The sequence below is a fragment of the Salminus brasiliensis genome, chromosome 20 (assembly GCF_030463535.1).
Source record: "Salminus brasiliensis chromosome 20, fSalBra1.hap2, whole genome shotgun sequence".
Classification (NCBI taxonomy): Eukaryota; Metazoa; Chordata; class Actinopteri; order Characiformes; family Bryconidae; genus Salminus; species Salminus brasiliensis.
In genome coordinates, this window is record NC_132897.1 from 31,831,879 (window position 1) to 31,853,061 (window position 21,183).

Genomic DNA, 21,183 nt, shown 5'->3' on the forward strand with positions numbered 1-21,183 from the left:
TATCAGCGGCTGTTTTGAGGCCTAAATGTTAGTAGTTCTCCTACCCATGTCTTCACAAGTCAACTGCGGTCGGAGCAAGGTGAACGTAGGAAGGTGAACTGAGCTTAAAAGATAAAGTAGTGCTGGAGGACGGAGGAGTCCGCCCCGATCCCTGTGCTTTTTGCTCGCTTCTGCCTTGAGGCCTAATTAGAAGCTGAGCTTGCTTTATTGGTTTCATTGGGAGTTACTTGTTTGTTAAGCCAAAGATTTTGTTCTTCAGCTGATTTATTTCGTGTACCCCTTTCAGAAACCGCAGTTAAAGTTAATGAGGTACTGTACGTCTTAACCAGACTTGCTAATAAAGTTCGAGTGTGGAGTTTGTAAAGCTGTGACCGAGAAACCGACACCAGTCGGAGTGCTTTAAATGTGTAGCTACAGCAGCAGCGCTAATACCAGAAGCCCCGGGACGCTTAACTAGCCTGTAAAACTCTTACATCAGGGATTATTATTTTCCTCTTAACCTCAAACTTCACAGGAAAGCGCCACGTCATCGTTCATTGCACAGTTTGAGCTTCCTGCCTTGCCAAAGACTGAACGTCACCCTTTGGTATGTAGCAGAGACCGGTTGAGAGAAAGGGAGAGGGCTTGTTCTTACTGGTCCACAGTGAATCAGAGCTGAATCACTTTAGCATTTGGGCACAAGGCTGTATATTTTACACAGTTTGGAAGGCCATTTGCCCAATCTCCGTTCATGTGAACTCCCCCTATTACTAACCATGCCCCCAACACTAGGAGAGTGAAGACTAGCATGTCTTCTTTGACACATGAAGCCAGCCACCGCCTCTTTTCGAAGTGCCGCCAGTGCATCATCACTCGGTGGCCCAGTATGGCTTTCTAGCTCTGATACAACAGCTAACAGGCGGCTGTGTTGACTAACGTCACACTGCGAGTAATGTGGGAGGTCGTGCCTTCAACCCACCCTGGATGTGATTGGTCGATTCCTGTCAGTTACTGTGTATGTTGATGGTTAATCTGACATGATGCGTTACTATTCTACCAGTTATAAAAGCTAAATTTACTGTATTATTTCCATTCCCTGAAATCGTCTTTCTCTGAAGGCCTCTGAGAGTCAGGGGGTTCCCCACTGCTAAAATTGCAGATTTTTGGTGAACTGTACTTTGCTCATGTTTCTTTTTTTGTGCTGCCATTTTTGAAGCCATTCATGAAGGAAGGAAGAGACCAATTAGTCGTCAGCCTTGTCCTTAGTCATATGTGATACTTGTGGTTTCCATTTCCTTACTGCTGACTCGTCTTAATATTTGATTTATGGTAGCATGGCTTTCTTTATCCCTTATACATAAGGACTTAACCTGAAGTTGGCTGTGTTTTCTGCTTCTCGCCATCCAAGTAATCCTAAACACTTTTGGTGATGACAGTCCGTTGTTCTGAGGACATCAGCAGCTTCTTTGATTGATTCATTTGGAAAGGTTCTTGTCTATTTGTTGGAGTTAGCTTAGTCTAGAATGCTAATATTCACATGCTTTGAGGCCTTAGGGACCACGGAAAAATCATACATTAATTTCGTAGCCCAGAGGCTTTAAGCACAATGCTGGGTCAGTGGGTTATGGGTAATATTGTTTGCTAAATGCTAAAAGTGATCAATGCGAACACTTGGGCAGGTCTTTGCTAATCAGTTCAATACAGTTCTGGTACAAAAGATTTCCCAAACCCAGTCTAGTTTCCTTAAACCCTGTCCCCAGTTCAGCAGTCCACTTTCAACACACAAACAGGCAGAGTTTGGAGACCCCTACTGCATATAGATGACCACTTATACACGTGGATCGTATTGGTGTAGCATAGTGGGTGTCAACACTGCTTTTCCTGGAGCAGACTAGGGTTTGGTTCTCTGGCCAGGCAACCACACCACGCTACACCAATAAGAGTCCTTCAGTAAGACACCTAACACTATAGGATATCCTTTGAATGATTAAGTTTTTTTTTAATTCTATTTCGATTCATTTAAATGAGAAAACCCTCTTTCTGTTTCTCTCTCCCAGGCAGGCATGGGCGCTGGTGTCTGTGGTGGGCGGAGGAAACGGCTCGTGTACCGAGGACACCCGAGAGCATGAGAACCACGACACAGGTGGTAAGGCACTGGCTCGGCGAGACTTTGTCACAGTGGACGGTGTGCGCTTCTCTGTTACAGCCTGCAGCGAGTGGAAGAACGGTGAGCTCTACTTCTCAAAGACAAGCTAAGAAACTGTAAAGCTCATGTAGCTGACATGGAATGGACTAGCTAATGCAAACCTATGCCCGCACCAGTGAGGGTTCTACAAACCTTCTTTTACCTGTAGTTCATTTCCAAACTGTTTTCCTTTTGCCATTGGAGCAAAAGATATATACATACACTTCATTTGACCTTTTTCCGATTATTGTGAAACCGTCCACAGAACTGTCTTAGCCATTCTGGCTAACCCACTAAGCTTCATTGATGCTTCCTGCGTCATAAAAAAACACAAAATTCAGCATTTTCTAAGGAACAGCAAAACAAGCCTGGCGAATAGACTTGCTTATGTGGTTCCTGACACTGTATAGCAAGAACACACAGTGTCGTTAATGTGAAACACCAGCGGCTGTTTGAGCATGTTTATGGCTACAGTAGCGGTGTGTCCGGAACCAAGAAATCTCTATCGAGAGTACGTAAATATCACATGACCCTCAACCTGTGTGGAGTTGTTAAGGCGGTGTTCGGACTTGACTGGCTTGTTTTGAATAAAACAAACCCTGGTCTGAATGTGGAATGGTCTGAATCCATGGTGAGGATTGGTTAAAATATGAGTGTAAAACATCCAGGCAAAGGATGAACCGTTGTTTCTGGCCTATAAACCTCCTTTGGAACGTTTCTAAGACGAATGTTTACTTCACAGCATAAACCCTTGAGTTTAGTTAGACTAGAGTACCATTAAACATGCAGTTGATTCTGTGCCAATAGGCCGCGTACCTCTACTGCAATACTAAAGAAGCAAATGCCAGTCTGTTCTTTTAAGCAGTCCTTTAAAAGAGCTTCTTACTCGCGCTAAACGCTTCGCCTGGTTTCCTCTGAGAGCAGTCCTACTGTCTCCGGAGTCTGAGAACAGTGACCTCTCGCAGGCTTTCCTGTGTAGCCTAGAAACAAAGGCAGCTCTATGTGTTAGGCCCTCTCTACTCGCCTACATTGTAGATGACCAAATGCGCAGCTATTATCAGCGAATGTCTAGCGTGACTCTGGACACTCTCCAAATAGCTCCGTTCTTGCTTGCGGTGACTGGATGAATGTTCACAAGGCCTGCATTGACCATAGTGACCCATTTCAGCTGAAAATTATAGCCATTTGGTCGGGGATTGTTGCTTATGCGTCACTTTACAGCCATTGTAGCTACTATTATGGGTTTGGATTGCTTCTGGGAGGTCTCGATAGCAGCCAGTTTAGACCTGTGGTTGTTCTTAATCTGCACACTGCATGGACAAAAGTATTGGGACACCTGCTCAAGCATTGTTTCTCCTGAGAGATTATCCTGCTTGTACTGTCCAGGGAAGAAGGCTTTCTACTCCCCTACTTCGTGCCCTGTGTTTTGACAGATGAGCTGCAGTCTGGGCTCCTTTTAATGTTGGGCAAGAAGAGGGGGGCGTCGTCGTGTATCGCTGTGCTACAGGCGGAGTGTATTGGACGTCTGTTTTGAGCCCCAGGGTCGTGTTTTGTGCTCGCCTGCTCTGAAAGAATTCTAATCTATTTATTGCACATATGAGCGGTTGAGCTGCTGGGGTGGTGGTGGAGGAATTCTCAGATGGGTGTGTGAAGGTGTATCAGCTAGCATTCCAAACCGCCTTCAGTTTTTCATTTCACACGCAAGTCTCAAGCCGCCTTTCTCAGTATTAATAATGCTTATCTGAGGTCATTTCACTAAAATGATGATACCGTTCTCTAGGGAGTCTCGAAATCATTCACTTGTTGTGTTTCTGTGTGTTTTCCTCCTCCCTAACTACCGTCAACGATCCATATCATTCACCTTAAGATAGTAAGGGTTATGCGTACGAGGTGCTTTAAGGACCTTCAAGAAGAGGTTTTTAGAAGAACTCAAGATTGCAAGGAGCTGAAGTTTATTTTAGTGAGACCATTTCAAGATTTCAATTCAGGTACCAGATTTCATGATGGAGGAGTTATTATAGGCACCTCTAAGAGCTTTGAGGAGCATATGAGTTCTTAAAGGACCCTAGATAGATAGCAACTTCCCATATTTACAGAGTTCTGTGCTTATACGGTCACAAATGACCACAGATGTCTAGCTGAGGTTTCTGTAGTTCTAGAACGGAAGATGCTAGGCTTGGTCTGCCTGTATGCCCTCTGTGTCTTATTATTATTATTATTATTATTATTTTTAAGTGACCATAAGTTTGTGTTACCTACTGCTAATTATTTAGAGCTCTTTGTGAAGAGTACTGGTCAGAAGTACTGGTACTTTTGTTGAACCTTCAGAAAATTACTAAATAAAAGGTAGTTACACGCACATCACGTTAGCTGCAGCTAGCTTACGATTAGTTTGCTATTTGTTAGTCACGACCAATTTACTAATCTAATTATAATCTGAATGCTCCTGGCATTCCTATCAGCACGTCCATCAACCTGAAAGATCATGACCGCACGAAGCAGAGTTAGCTTAGCTAGCTAGTCTCAGTTGCGGAGAAGTCATTGATTTTTGTCAGAAAAGCTGGAGAGTTGAGCCTGTAACTCCTTTCTATCGCTCGCCCCGCAGGTTTCCCGATATCGGGCTTCCAGGTGGACGCGGTGGACCAGGTGGTTCTCAACCTGCACGATGACGTCAGCAGCTGGAAAGCCGGAGAGCGGATCGTGGTGGCGAGCACCGACTACTCCATGCACCAGGCTGAGGAGTTCACACTGCTGCCCTGCCCCCTCTGCACAAAGAGACAGGTCCGAATACAAGGTGCGTGTGCTGACCCCACTGTTCCACAAATCTGGTCTGAACACAAAGGTATGGACACTAACTGGCCACTTTATTGGAAACCTTTCGCATGTAGCTCCTACTTGTTTCTGTCTAGGCTGGATGTTTGTGCTGGTGCACTCACGCTCAACCCCTGTAGCACTGCTGTGGCTCATACACTTGCACCAGCACCACACACACTACCATGAACACTCCCTTTACTCTATTCTGTTGTGTTTACGTGTGTTTGTGGGAGTTAATAAATGTGTGTCCGGTCAAGGAATTATGCTGTTTCTTTCCACCAAGCCTCACGGCGTTATGAGCTGGACTGTTTGAAATGTTCTCAGCTTTTCGACGCTCACGCCTCAGGGACAAAAGCAGGGGGCTCGTTATTCAGCTTATGAAAAAAAGAAAAAAGGCTATAATAAACGACAGCTGCTGATGGAGGAGATAAGACCCTGTTTCTCACCACATTGACTGTATTGACTCTTAACGACAGCATCTTCCTCTGGGACAGGAAAAGGGTGGAGGGCGTTTGCTGGTTTCTATGCGCTTATAAATCCGCTGGCTTGTGTGGATGCCGTCAGTAAAGAAAATGCCAGTGTTACTCATTGAGTTCCCTAATGCTAATCGACCGTATTTTCAGAGTTCTGTATTAAAAGAACTGATGCTTTTCATGACCCACAGAGCTTGAAGTAGAACACGGACAACTAACTACCTCTTATTTAGCAATCTGGAGATTTACAGAGATCGTCTAAGATTAACTAGCTAGCTTGGTGTTAGTTTGCATATAAACACACAGGTTTTGTGTTGTCTGTAAAAAATGTGACAGTAGCATTATTTTTTTTTTATCTGTTTATTAGCACGTCACTATGGAAACACGTCAATGGATGGAAGTTTCCCAGTACTGTGTGTGTGTGTATAGGACTGCTAATAAACTTATATTTAACACTACTACCTTTATCACTGCTGATGTACTGTGCGGCCTTCTTGGATTTTGAACTCTGGGTTGGTGAAGCTCTCCCAATTTTCAGACCAGGAAATCTGATTTGTTTAATCAAAGTTTAAAAGTAATGCAGCATTAGTCATTAGCTACACAAAGTGACGCAGAGGGCCGAGTTTTCCCATCTGCACGTTCACCGTTTACTCTCTTCTATTGTGTTTGTGTGTGCTTTGTGGGAGTCCATAAGTGTGTTCTCTCACGGTAGCGTCCAGTTTTGGCTGTTTTACTGCTAATTATCATTCCACCAAACCTCACAGCGTTTAGAGCTGGGTTGTTGTTTTCTCAGCCAGCTAACAGACAGCAAGCAAACCCCTAGTAAGGTAACGTTTAGCTAGCAGTAAAGTCTGTAGCTAATATTAACGTTATGTTAGACCGCTAACTAGCTATAAGTTAGTGAGCTGATTTACTGAGATTGCATGTGTTGTACTTTGACTTTTTTTTCCTTTTTTTTAAACAGTAAAAAGTCAAACAGTGGCTTTAGTACATAAATTAAAAGCTATCGGTGGGTACATTTTATTTATCTATTTATTTTTCTGTCTCAGGTAAGCCGCAGTTCACCCACATGGGTGAGATAGTGGATGGTGTGGACATGCGAGCGGAGGTGGCCCTGCTGTCCAGGAACATCCTGATCCAGGGGGAGATGGAGCGCTCCTGCTATGGCAACAACTGGTGCCAGTACTACAGCCACGACACCTTCGGTGGACACGTCAAGGTCCGATTGGGGTTTCAGTCTGTTTGCATGCGTAAGAAAGACAGAGTGCTTAGGGGGATGTGTGAAGGTGTGAAGACCACAAAAGCGTACAGGCACCATGTTCTCACGCAACTCTCACATCTCCTAGAATGCTCATAGATATTTATACACTCACCGAGCACTTTATTAGGAAGACAGCTACACCTTCTCAGCATCAGAATCGGGGGAAAATTGTGTGAAGACCACATCAGGGTCCAGTTCTGTCAGCCAAGCCAACAGAAAGGTGAGGCTGCAGTGGCTCAGCACAGGGTCACCACAACTGGACACTTGAATACTGGAAAAGCATAGCCTGATCTGATGAACCTCGGTTTCTGCTGAGTAACAAATTGGTGCAAACTACATGAATCCATGGACCCAACCAGCCTTGGGTCAACAGTCCAGGCTAGTGGAGGTGGTGGTGTAATGGTGGGGAAAAGGTTTTCTCTGCATACTTTTGACCTGGTAATACCAGTCAATCATTGTTTGAATGCTGCAGCCTTTCCAAACATGTGCATCCCTTCATAACCACAACTTCTAATGGCTACTTCCAGCATGATGATGCACCAGGTCACAAAGCAAAACACATCTCAGACTGGTTTCTTGATTATGACAATGAGTTCAGTGTTTTTCAGTGGTCTTTCCAGATCTCCGATGTGAATCTAACCGAACCCCTAACCAGAATCTCAAAAGGATGTGAAATCCATGCCACAAAGAAGGTGCCTGGTATGTGTATATGTATTTGTATATATGTGTAATATTATAATAACCTCTCTCTTTCACTCTCTCATCATGTAGATCCTGGGTAACTTCTCCTCGGTGCACCTGTCTCAGGTGGAGCTGAAGAACATGGGTCAGCAGGCAGTGAGAGGCAGTTACCCCATCCACTTCCACCTTTGTGGAGACGTTGACCAGCGAGGGGGCTACACCCAGCCGACCTACCTCGACTCCCTCTCAATACACCACTCCTTCTCCCGCTGTGTCACCGTCCACGCCACCAACGGCCTGCTGGTGCGTTTGTGATTACCTAGTACAGCTCATTGCAGTAGTATGTCTTTCTTTAAGGTGTGTGTTGGTTTAGTTGACCTTGTTAAGGCGTGATCTCTTTGAGAAATGAAGACCTAAGACTTAAGTGGCTTCTGATTGTTAGGACCAGGTGTGTTGTACCTCAGCTTTCCATGTTGGTTTAGTGGTTTCGTGAGTGTAGTTACTTGCAATGGTAAAGTTCAGTTAACTCTCTGATTAGGTCTGGTGGAAGCACCAGCTTAAAACTAGCCTTGTGTAATCATCTGCCTCATTACTTTTGAAGGAATTCGGGATTGTGTGTGTGAGAGAATTTCTGACGACCAGCCTAGCCGCTGGCGTACTGGCCAATAAACATGTGATGTTCAGCTTCTGAGAAGTACCTTCAGCCAGTAAAAAAAAAAAAAAAAGCTCTTCCATCCTTCCTGATACATCATCACAAGGGAGGGCGGTTCTTCTTTAAACCGTGACCTCTCACTCTAGAGCTTACTGTGGTACTGCTGAAGGAGGCCAATGGTCATGATCACGACAGATGGTGCTATGATCACATTTTTGCACTTGATCAGACTGCCCCTTTAAGCATGTGTCCATTGCCCACTATTGGAACCCCCTCCTACCTTGTGCTCACTGGCCATGTTGAGCTCTAGCTTCACTATACAGGTGTACAGTTACAGACTGTAGCCCAGTCCTTGCAGAGCTTCAGTCCACCTCTACCTCTTTCGTCATTGGTCCGTGTAGGTCAGCTGTTAATTTGTGATCGAAATTTTGCAAAAAATGACAAAACTGTCTCCTCGTTTTGCAGGTAAGGGACACTGTTGGCTACGACACACTGGGCCACTGTTTTTTCCTGGAGGACGGGATCGAGCAGAGAAACACGTTCTTTCACAACTTGGGCTTAGTGACCAAACCGGGCACCATTCTGCCCACCGACCGCAATGACACCATGTGCACAGAGATAAGGGATCGTGTGTACAAGGGCTACAATCCTTCACCAGCCACGGAGTGCAAGTATGAAATTGCGTACACACACACACACACACACACACACACACACACACATACACGTTCACAATTCTTACGAACAGCTTCTTGAGTTTAGAACGGGAGATGTTAGGCTAATGTTGCTAACAAGCACTGGACTTAGACTGTCACCAGCCTTGTCTTATGAAATGCAAATGGCTCAAAATGAGAATTTATTTGTAAACAAAGTAAAGCATAAACAAGACCTGATTTAAATATTTTAAAAAGGTAGTTATGGTTACTCAATTGTCTGGATGTGTTGTGTTGTATCAGTATTTGCCTAATTTGAAGTGATTAAGCAGTATTTCTTTAACTTTTCCGATCCTCAGGGCTGGTCAGGTCACATTGGCAGCTCCCACTCTGAGCTCCACTGAGCAGTTCTGCATGTACAGGAATTCAAAAACTCTCTGAGCTGGTTCTCGAGTTCCACCGAGTTTCTAATGTGGTTGATTCCAAAAAAGTATAGAACAATTTGGCCGATTAAGCTGAACGAAGATCGGCATCAACCCCAAAAATACTGAGCACTCCATCTCTGGGCGTGCGTTTACCGAGACGAGATTGGTGACAGTTAATCATTTGTTAGCAACATTAGCCTAGTATCTTCCATTGTAAACTAATGAAGCTGCCTTCAGATACCAAACATCTTGGCTGACCGACTGCATCTGGAGTGAGTGAGAAATCATCTTAATCTGATTTTGCCCTGAACTGTTCCTTTAAAGGTTAAAGCGATAGTTTGTAGACCTCGACTAAGTTGGCTTATTCGGTTTTTCGCTGGAGCTCTAAGGCTAATATAAGGAACAATTTGAGGACCGCTGACCAGTACAAATGGACAAAAGCACACCTGGCTAAGAGGGAGGCTTTTTTGGAGATATTTGATGGTATATGGGCATACATTACACCTTTTAGTAATTAGCTCCATCGTAAAGAAAACTAAAGAGGCAAGCTTCAGATGTCAAACTTGTCTTTGCTGATTGACCACATTTTAAGGAAGGAGGACAATTGTGTAAAAATGTATGAAAAACACAGTGATTGACCAAATACGGCCCTGCACTCTCATTCCAGTGAATCGTGTGTGTGTGTGTTTTGTGTTTTAGGGCCGTGTCAACGTTTTGGATTGCCAACCCGAACAATAACCTGATCAACAATGCAGCGGCAGGTTCACAGGTAAGTAAATGCTTAGAAGGGAAATTACCGTCTGGGAATCTCAGAAGATTCCCAGACTTATTGTAGACTTGAGCCAGTCTGGGTTCTTTTAATGAATTTTCTCATTGACTTATCTGTAATACAGACTAAAGGGCCACTTTGCACTTACGCTAGCATTCAGTGTGTTTTTTGCTGTGTTACGTTTTTATCTGTAGCGCAGCATTGCATCCAGCAGCCTCATCTGCTCATCCGAATTCTCAGTTCTGTATGATTTTTTTTTTTTGTGTTTTAATCCTTAATGTTCCATCATTGACCACATATCCCAGCATGCATCATGCAAAGAAAATCCTGTCTCCTATAGATACAGACTAGCTTCCTTCAGCATTCACCAGATTAAAAACAAGAAACGTGCTACCTTCAGGTGTCCTTCATAGAGGGCGTCTAGTTGTTCAGAGGTTTCTCCCACCTTCAAGATGCATCATCAGAGGGGTCCCTAGTCTTAAAACCAAGGAATCTTACTCTGCAGAGTCCTGTAGCACAACTTTAGGAGTTTTTCCGTTTGAGTACCCCTTTAATTAAAAAAGAAAACAAAAAGTTGAACTGTAATTTGGGCATCTTTCAAGATGCATCACTAGAAGGTTTCTAGCCTTTAAAACAACAAGATTTACTCTACTGGCTACTGTTGTGGCTATAAAAGGCGAGTGGGCATTCCTGGTTGTGTTTTTCACATTGACCCCCCCAAAGAATTATACATTTCCAATACATTGTTACCCATCAGATCAGTAGTCATAATTGGAAAAGGTTAGAAAGGTCTGTGCAACCATGGTGCCTTTATTACAGTGTGGTTACAGTGCAATTAACTGTGCAAATCCTGTGGCTGTAATATTCTATGATATGACTTGAGATGAATACGCTAATCTGCTAGTAATGAAACAACTCTGAGCAGTTAAATCTCCTTTTATTAAAGGCTGGTTCGGCAATAACAATCAGAATTTTTTTTGTGTTATGATGCCAGTTTTTTTTTTTTTTGCTGGGTTGGCGTTTTGTATGTAGCAGAAGGTTACATAAACACAGTGGTGTGCCAGCAGCTCATCCTGCACTTATTGAAGTTCATGAAAAAGCTGATTTTGTGTCAGAAGGAGGAAGAACAAGTTCATGGCCTTGTAACTTGGTGGAGGGGGTCAGATATTGTGTATCTTTTAACGGATATGCAAATGATCTATTTATTGGCGTTAATCGCAACAGTATTCTATTATTAATTAGGATTAATCACAAGATAAAATGCTAGCTAGCACGTTCTTGAATTTTTTGGGCAAGAGGACAAATAAATGTGAACTTTAGCCTTGAACATGACGAAGCTCGGACACAGAACCGTTATTGTTGTGTTTATACAAAATATATATAAAAAATATAAAATCCCCCCCATGTACAAGATATCGATTCAGTGAATGCAGCTCGTGTTAGTGCTTTAGCTAGCTAGTGCAGGTTTCGGTCTTATGTTGACTGAAGAGTTTAAAGAGCTGCATTCCAAAAGTATGGCTTAAATCTCTATAGTCCGAAGTGTCTCTATGTCCAATTCACCACCACTGTGAACAGTTCTGGCTCTCTAAAATTAGTTATTCTGTCGGCTCTTACATGGACGGTTCCCTTTTTCTCTGTATTTTTTTATTTATTCATTTTTTCTTCCTCCAGGATGCAGGGATTTGGTACATCTTCCACAGCTCCTCCACAGGAGACACTCACGGGCTGGTTCCCGAAACTAAAGCGGAACTCACTCCGCTGGGCATTTTCTACAACAACAGAGTCCACTCCAACTTCAAGGTAGCTCAGCACTCAACGACATGACCTTACTAAGACTGAAATATCTCACTGAATTAACTTGTAAATTAGACTCCATTAAAGCATTATTTCAAAGGGCACTTCAGTGTTTCACACTTATCTCTAATGACGTTATTTTCCTGTCGATTAATCTCGTGATTATTTTGCAGATTAGTCCATAAACCTAAATATATTTATTTGTCTCCAATGTAAAAATGTAAATTCATTTTTAGAGTAATTAGATATCCAGTCGAGCCCAAATCACAATGAACACACACACACTGGCTCCGTCAGTCAGCGTAAAAGCCCAGATTCTAGCCTTAACCTTTTCTCTAAGTCACAAATCTACTAGAAGTTCTAGGTCAGCGGAACATATCACTATAATAAAGAAAGCATTTAGCAGCTACAAGAACAACGGATTTACAAAGCTTTCCTACCAGCGATCAGTAAAGGCTGGTTCATAGCTACTGCGGACGCGAGGCCAAAGGCTGGGATCGTGGCCGAAACGGACATGTAACGGACAAGCCTACGTGTGTAGTCACATAACTGTGGCCTGCCCAGTCTGCCACATGGAAGCAACATGAAGGAGAAATCCAACACAGCCAACTGAGCAACTCTGGCATCTTATATATTCTTTTATTAGTCGGTAAAATGGTAAAATGTTCAATTAACCATGATGTTGATTTGCGGTTGTATCGCCCAGCACCACATTTTATCCCTCTTTTAAAAATGTTTACTAAAAAGGCTCATAGACAGACATGGAAAGCTGCTTTGTGTGGATTTCCAGTGTTCAACCCAGAGCCAAAATGAACTGTAGCATGGCCGGTTGAATGAACCCATTAATTCCATTCATTCCAGTGATCTAGAATAAGGTATTTAAGGTAATTTAATATGCTTACAGTCTACAGGACTGTATGCAGTAGGAATAAATGAGTGTCTTATGACTCCAGGCTCTTTTCATTGTAGTAATAGTTTAGCATAGCTACGCAACCCGCTGATGCTGGTGGAGAAGTGTATGGCCTCAATTACAGTGTTTTTATTTGTTGTGATGCATAAACCAATAATCTCCTTTGTTTCTCAGAAGCTTTCCGCTGTTTACACTGGCACACACATACTCATATTACTCATAATAGTCTTCTGTTTCAGTGACTGCATCAAAAACTCATGTGTGTGTGTGTGTAAAAGTATCATGTGCTTCTCACTCACTTGGTCTCCTGACCTGATTTTGCACTGACCACTGCTTTTCTTTCCCCAGGCGGGCCTTTTTATTGACAAAGGAGTGAAAACCACCAACGCCAGCGCCACAGACCCTCGGGAATACCTCTGCCTGGACAACAACGCCAGGTCAGTCCTTGAAAATGTTTAGTCAAGCCTCTAGCACGTCATCAGTGATGAGTCTCTGACCACAGAGCTGCTCTTGGCTGGGCATTCCTGGGTGGTGGACCCACCCTCGACCTAGCAGGGACGCTGACGTGTATGTAAAAGTTCCACACTACCATGATTGCTACCATGTCAGTGTCCTCCGGTCAGGAACTGTCCAGTGATTATGACATAAAGAGGTGCTCATAAACTGTGCAGCAGTAGACAGGTGCAGGGCTACAGTCTGCAACTATACGCCTATAAAGAGACCTATACATTTGGTAGGGGTTTCTAATGAAGTGTCCAGTAAGCAGGTGTTCTTTTAGATTGATTGTTTTGAACAGTTAATAGCTCTAGATGTCTACTTCTGGAGTTGGCCCTGGTTTTTCTGTGACCTGTGATGTTAGCATCTGGTGTTTAAAAGGATAAACCTGAATAAACATGAAGATCTGAGGGATTTCTATGGAAGAAGAGCAAAATTTTGAAGTTTTTTTTGAAGAAGAAAAAACAAAGGAAAATTGATCAGAGCTTTTGCACAAACATTGATCATAAAACAGTTTGGCATGTCCTGAAAAGGAAAGAAGCCACTGGTGTACAGCCAAGCAGACATTCAATAGGTCTGCCAGAGAAAAACCACAACCGTTGATCCAAGAAGCAGTTTGAGATCTGTGAAGAAAACTTCAGAAAACAACAGTCCGTGTTCTCACCAGCAGCTTCTACAAGACAGGGGTGAAGGGATCACAGTCCATCATTCAAAGGAGACTTTGAGGCTGCAAACCAAACAGCAGTAAGAATCAGAACCAGCTTAAAATTGCAGAAAAGATGCACAGGAATTGAGATGAGCTACAGATGTTTTATGGATTGAGACCAACAAAGGCCAACGAAAGGATATGCTGATGATCTAAAACAGCAGCAGCAGAAAGATTTCCGAAGTCTACAGAAATCTGTCTGTGTGTCTGTACACCCTAGAGAGTCTGATTTTGTTTACAGTGAAAACACATCAGTGGAGATGGAGTTTCCTCTCAGTTCGCTCACAGTGGAAGAAGTGTGTGTGTGTGTGTGTGTGTGTGTGTGTGTGTGTGTGTGTGTGTGTGTGTGTGTGTGTGTGTGTGTGTGTGTGTGTGTGTGTGTGTGTGTGTGTGAGAGAGGTTTACATTACTTTAAGTCACATATTTTACATGGCATGAACTGATCCTGACAGCCAAGTCTGTCTGTATGGGGGGGGGGGGTGTATGTGAATTCTCAGTGTGCTAAGATTAGTCACGCATGCATAAACACTTTCAGATTGGACTCTGTGTAGACCTGTCTGTCTGTGTGTGTGTGTGAGTGAAAGATTGTTCACCTCACTGTATTTAGACACACATGTACGTCTCAAGTCTGTAATGCCCTTTGGATCCATTTGTTAGCAACTGCAGATTCCAGGATCATCAGTTTAAGCTATTATAAGCCCAAGTTATTGGGATGTGCCATTTTGCCAAGACCCAAACTGCCACTCTCAACTGAGATGAAATTGGCTCGGATGGACAGGAACAGCACAAAAAACACCAACACCGGGCCTGCTATGAACTGGAAGCTGCTGGAACACCAGTGCCACGATCTACTGTCAAGTAAATTTGATCTTGTCATGGATTGGCATGCCCTGCTCCAAAACTGGACTGATGTTTACAGCTGATTTCATCGACAAATACACTGCCTTCTGGTCAGATAAGACCAGGCATTTTGGAGGAGGAGTACACTGCACCAGCTGTTAACTAGGTGGTGGGAGTATCATACTTTGGGGTTGTTTTGCTGCCAGTAAAACTGCTACTTTGCATGAAGTGTTTGGAATAATGAAGGAGGACCTCAGGATCTCAGAATTCTTCTTCTGCATAACCTCATATCATCATCTGGACCATTGAAGCTGAAACAACTGAGACAAAAGTCAATTGTCCATTAAAAAAAAAAAAAACTCCAATCACCAATAACTTTTTATTTTATTTTGGAAATGGGTCAGTACTTGTTTTCTTTCAATGCTGGAAAAGGTGCATTTCTAAGAGTTACAGTGCAAAGGCTAAATGCTATCCCAGTCACTCCAGTCTCCAGTGATTCTCCAGTCTGGTATTACCACACGCTTGGTCACTTGCTGCTTCAGTGCATTAGCTGCCAATGTTCTCCATTTACTAAACTGGTAGGTAGAAGTCCTTTAGCCATTCACTCAAAACCCCACAGCCTAGTGTGATGTTTCTCACCATATCTCTGCTCTCTTACTGTGCCTCAGGTTCCGCCCCCACGAGAACTCTGACCCCACCAAACCGCGAGTGGCTGCCCTCATCGACACGCTCATCTCCTTTAAGAACAACGACCTGGGCGCCTGGATCCGTGGAGGTGACATCATCATACAGAATTCTGGGTATGGTAAAATAAAACATCACCGTCCAGAATTGACTCGTTCATGCTCCGCCCACAAAAGGTCAGAGAACTGGAAAAAATGCCAGTTCACATCCAATCCCCAGTTTATCAAATCAGACTTTAATAAAGTAAAGCATATGAATTGTTGGAAGTCTAACTGGATGTCATCTTCTGACCAACATAATACTAACTTTACATGTTCTGTAAAGTTTGTAGTAATTCTGTTCAATACCTACGTCCACTAAGCTGCCACCATTCATTCGCTGGGTCTTTTGGTGATTAACAGTGTCTGCTAAGCCGCCACTGTTAAGTCACAGGGTTTTTGGTTGAATGCCTGCGTTGGCTGATCTGCCACTGTTCAGTCACAGGGTTGTGGCTTCAGTACCCACGTTTGCCACTTGTCACTGCTGACCCCTGCTTTCTAAGCCTGGATATGCGAAGAGGAAATTTCATATGGATAATGGCAGTGAAGGCACATATCTAACCTAGCCTCAAAACGCTTGATCTGGCATTCCACAGACCCCTGCGGTATCCTACCAGTACTGTTATTGAAAAATAAGGTCAGGCTGCTTTGCTTACTGAGTACTCTGTGACTACATCAGACAAATAGAGGCTGCTGTGTGGCAGATATGTTAAGGAAAGTATTATCAGCCTTTTATTATCGTTATTATTCAGTCAGGTTACAGTGGCTAATGGTCTTAGCCTATGAGCTAACAATGTTGGAACAGATGAAATGACTGCTATTTGGCTGCTAAACAACGCCCGTACGTTATTTCAAGGCCCCATACGTCAATGCAGCAGCATTTGCTTGATAAAACACCATCTAATGGTTATATAGGGTTATATTGCGACGCCGGTGTTGTAAACTTTCTAATGCAGGTAGCCTTCATATAAAGTGATGCCTAACTCTAACTGTATGTCCTTTTTTTTTCTTCTCTTTCTACAGCTTTGCAGACAACGGCGTTGGACTGTCATTTGCAAGGTACTGCTTTGATGTTGGCGTGTGTGTCGTGAGCTCATTAAGCCGAACAACCAGCTCTTTATTTTGCTAACAGTAGCCTGGATCTAATTAGTGAATATACGGGAGCTTACAAACTTGGTTACATCCGCAAAAACCATCAGCTTCTCTATTCCTGCCCCCCCCAGCAGTGATTAATGAAGCAGCTGAACTGTTTCTCTCTCTCTCTTGCTCGCTCTCACTCTCTCTCTTGTAGTGATGGTAGTTACCCTAAAGACGTGGGCTCCAGTCAGGAGGTGTCAGAGTCTCTGTTTGTGGGGGAGAGCAAGAACCGCGGTTCCAGTGGAGGACAGAACAAATACTGGGGCGTCGGAGGGGTGGACGGCAAGATGAGGACTCTACCCAGAAATAAGTGAGTCATGCTGTAAAACGCTACGCGGCAGATGACGTGCGCAGCTGTGTAAACGTTGCCATGGCAGAAGTGGCCCACGAAGCCTAGAGAAACCTTATGGGTGTCAAAGAAAGCCTGTTTCAACTAACAGCAATTTTACCAGCATGTCCTCTAAGCATCTTTCAAGCTTGCTCACAGTTAATATAACTGATGCCCACAGAGCAGGAGTTCATAAGGTAATGAAGAAGGGGGCTCTGTGTGGTCCAGTGGACTAAGGCACTGCCACTATGATGTGAGGATCGCTGTTCGAATCCCTGGGTCATTCTGCTTGCCATCAGCAGCTGGACTCAGAGAGAGCGCAGTTGACCTTGCTCTCAACCGGGGTGTGTTGATGGCACTTCCTGCTTGAAAGACGTCCTGTGGTGGTTCACCTCGTTTGACTGCAGAAGATTTAGCAGACTCTGGAGGGGTGGTGCACTTTGACTGTGCAGCAACACCTGTACAAATATGACCTTCATGGGAAAGTCAGAACAAACCCTTTTTTTTTTTCAGGATCATCTAAACAAATCCTATTCTGAAAACAGGTTGTGTGTACTGCTTAAGTTACAGTGGAACATTTTGGGTAGAAAAGGTATGTTTGGAGAAAGAAAAGGGTGCAGAATTTCATGAACATAACACGTTTCCAATTGTTGAGCTTGATCAGGCTTTGCCGTGTGTTTGTCAGTGGCACAGGGAGCATTTCACTGATTGGGGGAAGAGTGGATTCAATTAAATGCTAGCAAGTTCTGAAAGCAGACCTCACATCATCTGTAAAAAAAAAAAAAAAAGCTATAGAGGAACAGAGGATGGCTTCTATAGCAGGACAATAATCCTATACACAACCTTAAAATCACCAGTGGACTACCTCGAGAAGTGCAAGCAGGTTTTACCATGGCCCTCATAGTCCTTCCCTGACCTTAACATCATTGAAAATCTGTGGATAGACCTCCCAAGAATCCCTGGGTCGTCTTTTACTCACTGAGCTATTCACGATAACAGCGACCAGGGATGCCCCCTAGTCTAGTCAGAGGCCCTTCAGCAACATCACAAAATTCACTAACCTTCCTCTCCAAATCAGATTACAGCATTCCCCATATTATTCAAAGTCTTAATGGTGAGGTCGTCCTGAGTGAAGAGATCTCTCAGCTGTCGCCACTGTTCCATAGAGTTTTTCTTCCATGTCGGGTGCTGACTGCTAGTTTCAACACGTTGGTCGTTTTTGCAGCTGTTTAGACATACACGCTCCACTTAACCCACTCTGCTGAAAGTTTTAGTGCCCCACTGGGATGCAGGGTGGAATGCCAAAGCCCACTTCCCCCACTGAAAGCATATCGCAACACAGTACGGTATTATAGTTCAATTAGTGTAATACAGTTAGTTACATGATGAATGTCTGAAACTGGCTGCTTTATTAGAAACACCCCACCACCACCACTTACTTCCACTCACTTCCGCTCACTGGCCACTTTATTAGAAACACCCACCTTGTGCTCCCACTCACTGGTCACTTTATTAGAATCCCTTACGTGGCACTGACCGTCCTCTAGCCCTTCATTACTGGTCAGTGTTTGGTACCAGTTTACTGGTTTATACTTTTTGTGTTTGTGTGTGTTTGTGTGTGTGTGTGTTGCTTGCAGGACATTCCCCATCCGTGGGTTTCAGATCTACGACGGGCCAGTGCGGCTGCTCCGGAGCACCTTCAAATCATACGTGCCGACCTCCGAGCGCTTCACCAGCGCGGTAGGCTTCAACCTGAAAAATGTCTGGCAGCTCACGCCAAGGAACAACCTGTCCAGCCTCTCCTTCCTGCCCAGTGTGAGTGTCTCTCACACAGCTGTGCTGTGAATCTACATACAGCCCCATTCACAACACACGCTTAACACTTAACAGCGTAGGAATCTTTGCATATCTCTCTGTTTCCAACCAGCCGTAATTCCAGTGGGAGTAACGCTATAACTTCCCAAATGGATCTCATGGATTAAAATATCTTTGCCGTTGCTCAGCTACAACCAAACTAGGTGGTTTTGGCAGCGTGGACAAACACGGCAGACCAACTCTGGAAGAGTGAAGAGTTCAAACCCTGGTGGTCGTATAGGTTGTGTTGACAAAACAGCGAGGACAGCAGTAGAAGTGACTAGCTCTGTTTTTTTCAATTGGGGCAAAAAAAAAAAGTAAGCTAACCAGCCAATTTGCTGTCCTTTACTGCACTGTAATGCAGGTTGATTGCATTACTAAATCCACTTCAATGATGGGTTTCGTAGCCAGTCATAAAAAGTCAAATCTTATCTTCTCAGCAGGAAAAAAGCCAACTGAAAAAGCCATGGAAATCTAGCCTAGCCAGGGTTTATCCTGGTGTTAGTGAGGACTTTGAGGAGAGCTAGCAAGCCAAAAGAGAGCAAGACTGAGTAATTCTGTGTTTTCTTTGGTTTGGTTTGGTTTGTGCAAGAATCAACAGATAAAGAAAGGGTTCGCCGTTCTGACATCTCCATGTTTGCAGTAGCGCTATGTCTGACTGTGTAACGTGGTCAGAAAACCTACCAGACAACACTGTTTCTTTGCAAGGATGGTCACGCAGCACACTGGCGCTATTCAAATGTTTTGTCCCTGGCTGCGTTTAGCGGCCAAATGCGCTTTCATTTTAGCCGAGGGTCGTGAGTTCGAATCCCAAGCCATGCTGCATTGGCATTGACGGCCAGAGTCAGAGAGAGCAACGGGCTGTGTTCCTTCCAGGAGGGTAGATGGCGCTTTCTCCCCTCATCACGCTTAAAGTGACATTGGCCAGCACAAGCATCTGTTGGCTGACGCGGTGGAGCTGGGGACCCAGGGCTTTCATCTGAGTGTGTCTGCTGCCGAAAAGGGGCGGGGCTGGCCTCACATGTATTGGAAGAGACGTGTTAATTACTGAAATACACATTTTTATGTGTCTTTTGTAAATACTCACAAAATAATGGACTATATTACCAGCAGAACAACACTATTTCAACTCTCTTGCGGCAGTCAGTTACCCTTTCTTTATTTTTGAGTGTTCAGGTGGGACAAGAAATTATAGAAAGTGTATTAAAAACTATTTCAAACTCAGACTCATTTTGCTAGAAGAGGTCCCATAATGTATGATATTTGATTGGTCAGTTCATACGTGTCATTTCACCAAGTGACCTCACATAGCTTATGTTGAAATGTAATAGCCTGGACATTCACACCAGTGTAAAGGCTGTAATTCACAGTCAAAAATATTCATACACCCACATATACGAGCAATTCCGCTGTACTGAGAGCTCCACAACGTCGTTGTTTAACTTGTCCAGGCATCGTGATGGACTACAGCTGGTAGCTTCTCTGTTTTCACATTAAAAGGGTTTGTTTGATGGCCCTCATTGAATTGACAAGTCATTGAACAGTGCAGCTGGAAAATGCATTCCTTCAGGAGGAATGTCTCCTGGAGCCATTTCTAAACAACTACAGATTTCATGTACATAGTAAAATTGGTCGTGATGGTCTGGAACAACCCAAGGACCACCAAGCCACGAGACTTTTTTCCTATTAAAGAGGTATGTTCTCACTCATTCTGACCCAGGAAAAAAGGGCAGTTAAAAGAAATCCCTGGAAGCCCAAAATCGCCATGACTTAAATGTCCATGATGAATATGTGTAAACTTTCGACCAGAACTGTGCATCTGGAATACCCAGAGAACATCTCCAGATGCACCACTTTGTCTTTTGTAAAGCATTTGCTTGTACGCTCTGGCCTCGGGGTATTTGGAGTTTGATCTCGTCCTTCACTGTTGACTTTGAAAGGAGTCGGATTTTCCACAAAACAGCCAACACATGGGCTGCGGAAAAGCCTTTTCTTCGGTTCTTCGGTCAGCGGTGGGTGGAATTGTTCCTCGAAAATGGTTCCAAGCACTCCAAGACTGCTGGCATTTCGGGTTCCTTTTCCTCATTACGTTTTGGACGCAGGCCGGAGACATTCATTGACAAGCGCGCACACACAGGACTTATAAATAGCTTCAGCTCTGGCTGTAGGGGGCCTGATGGAGGACGTACCCTTTCGTACAGTTTTACTAGCGTATGATTGGGAGGGGGAATTGGCACAACCCATAAAGCACTAGAAGTCACAGTTATTGCATACAGATGGTCCCCAGGGACCAGCGCAACAGTGACGCAAGGAACTTGCCAGGTCCAGATACTAAAGTTGAGCAGGAACCTTCAAAAACTATAGCGACGCTCTCCAACTGTTCAACATCAGGTTTACATTGGCGGAGATTTCTATAACAGACGTTTGCCCATATAAGCTTTGCAGAATTATTATTCATCTACGGGTTGGGTAGCCATCCAGCCAGCATGCTGATGTAGGGCTCAC

The 21,183-nt window shown here is 43.9% G+C and overlaps 1 protein-coding gene across 1 annotated transcript in view; it reads left to right on the forward strand.

Annotated features, from left to right (window-relative positions):
• cemip2 (cell migration inducing hyaluronidase 2) overlaps positions 1–21,183 on the forward strand; it is a 43,653-nt gene that overhangs the window by 13,694 nt on the left and 8,776 nt on the right. Inside the window, exons 5-16 of the mRNA XM_072664727.1 lie at positions 2,037–2,206; positions 4,770–4,958; positions 6,501–6,670; positions 7,484–7,696; positions 8,511–8,716; positions 9,823–9,892; positions 11,564–11,692; positions 12,945–13,033; positions 15,306–15,437; positions 16,383–16,418; positions 16,651–16,806; positions 18,462–18,639. Coding sequence (XP_072520828.1) covers positions 2,037–2,206; positions 4,770–4,958; positions 6,501–6,670; positions 7,484–7,696; positions 8,511–8,716; positions 9,823–9,892; positions 11,564–11,692; positions 12,945–13,033; positions 15,306–15,437; positions 16,383–16,418; positions 16,651–16,806; positions 18,462–18,639 — 1,738 coding nt within the window. The remainder of the gene's footprint in view (positions 1–2,036; positions 2,207–4,769; positions 4,959–6,500; positions 6,671–7,483; positions 7,697–8,510; positions 8,717–9,822; positions 9,893–11,563; positions 11,693–12,944; positions 13,034–15,305; positions 15,438–16,382; positions 16,419–16,650; positions 16,807–18,461; positions 18,640–21,183) is intronic.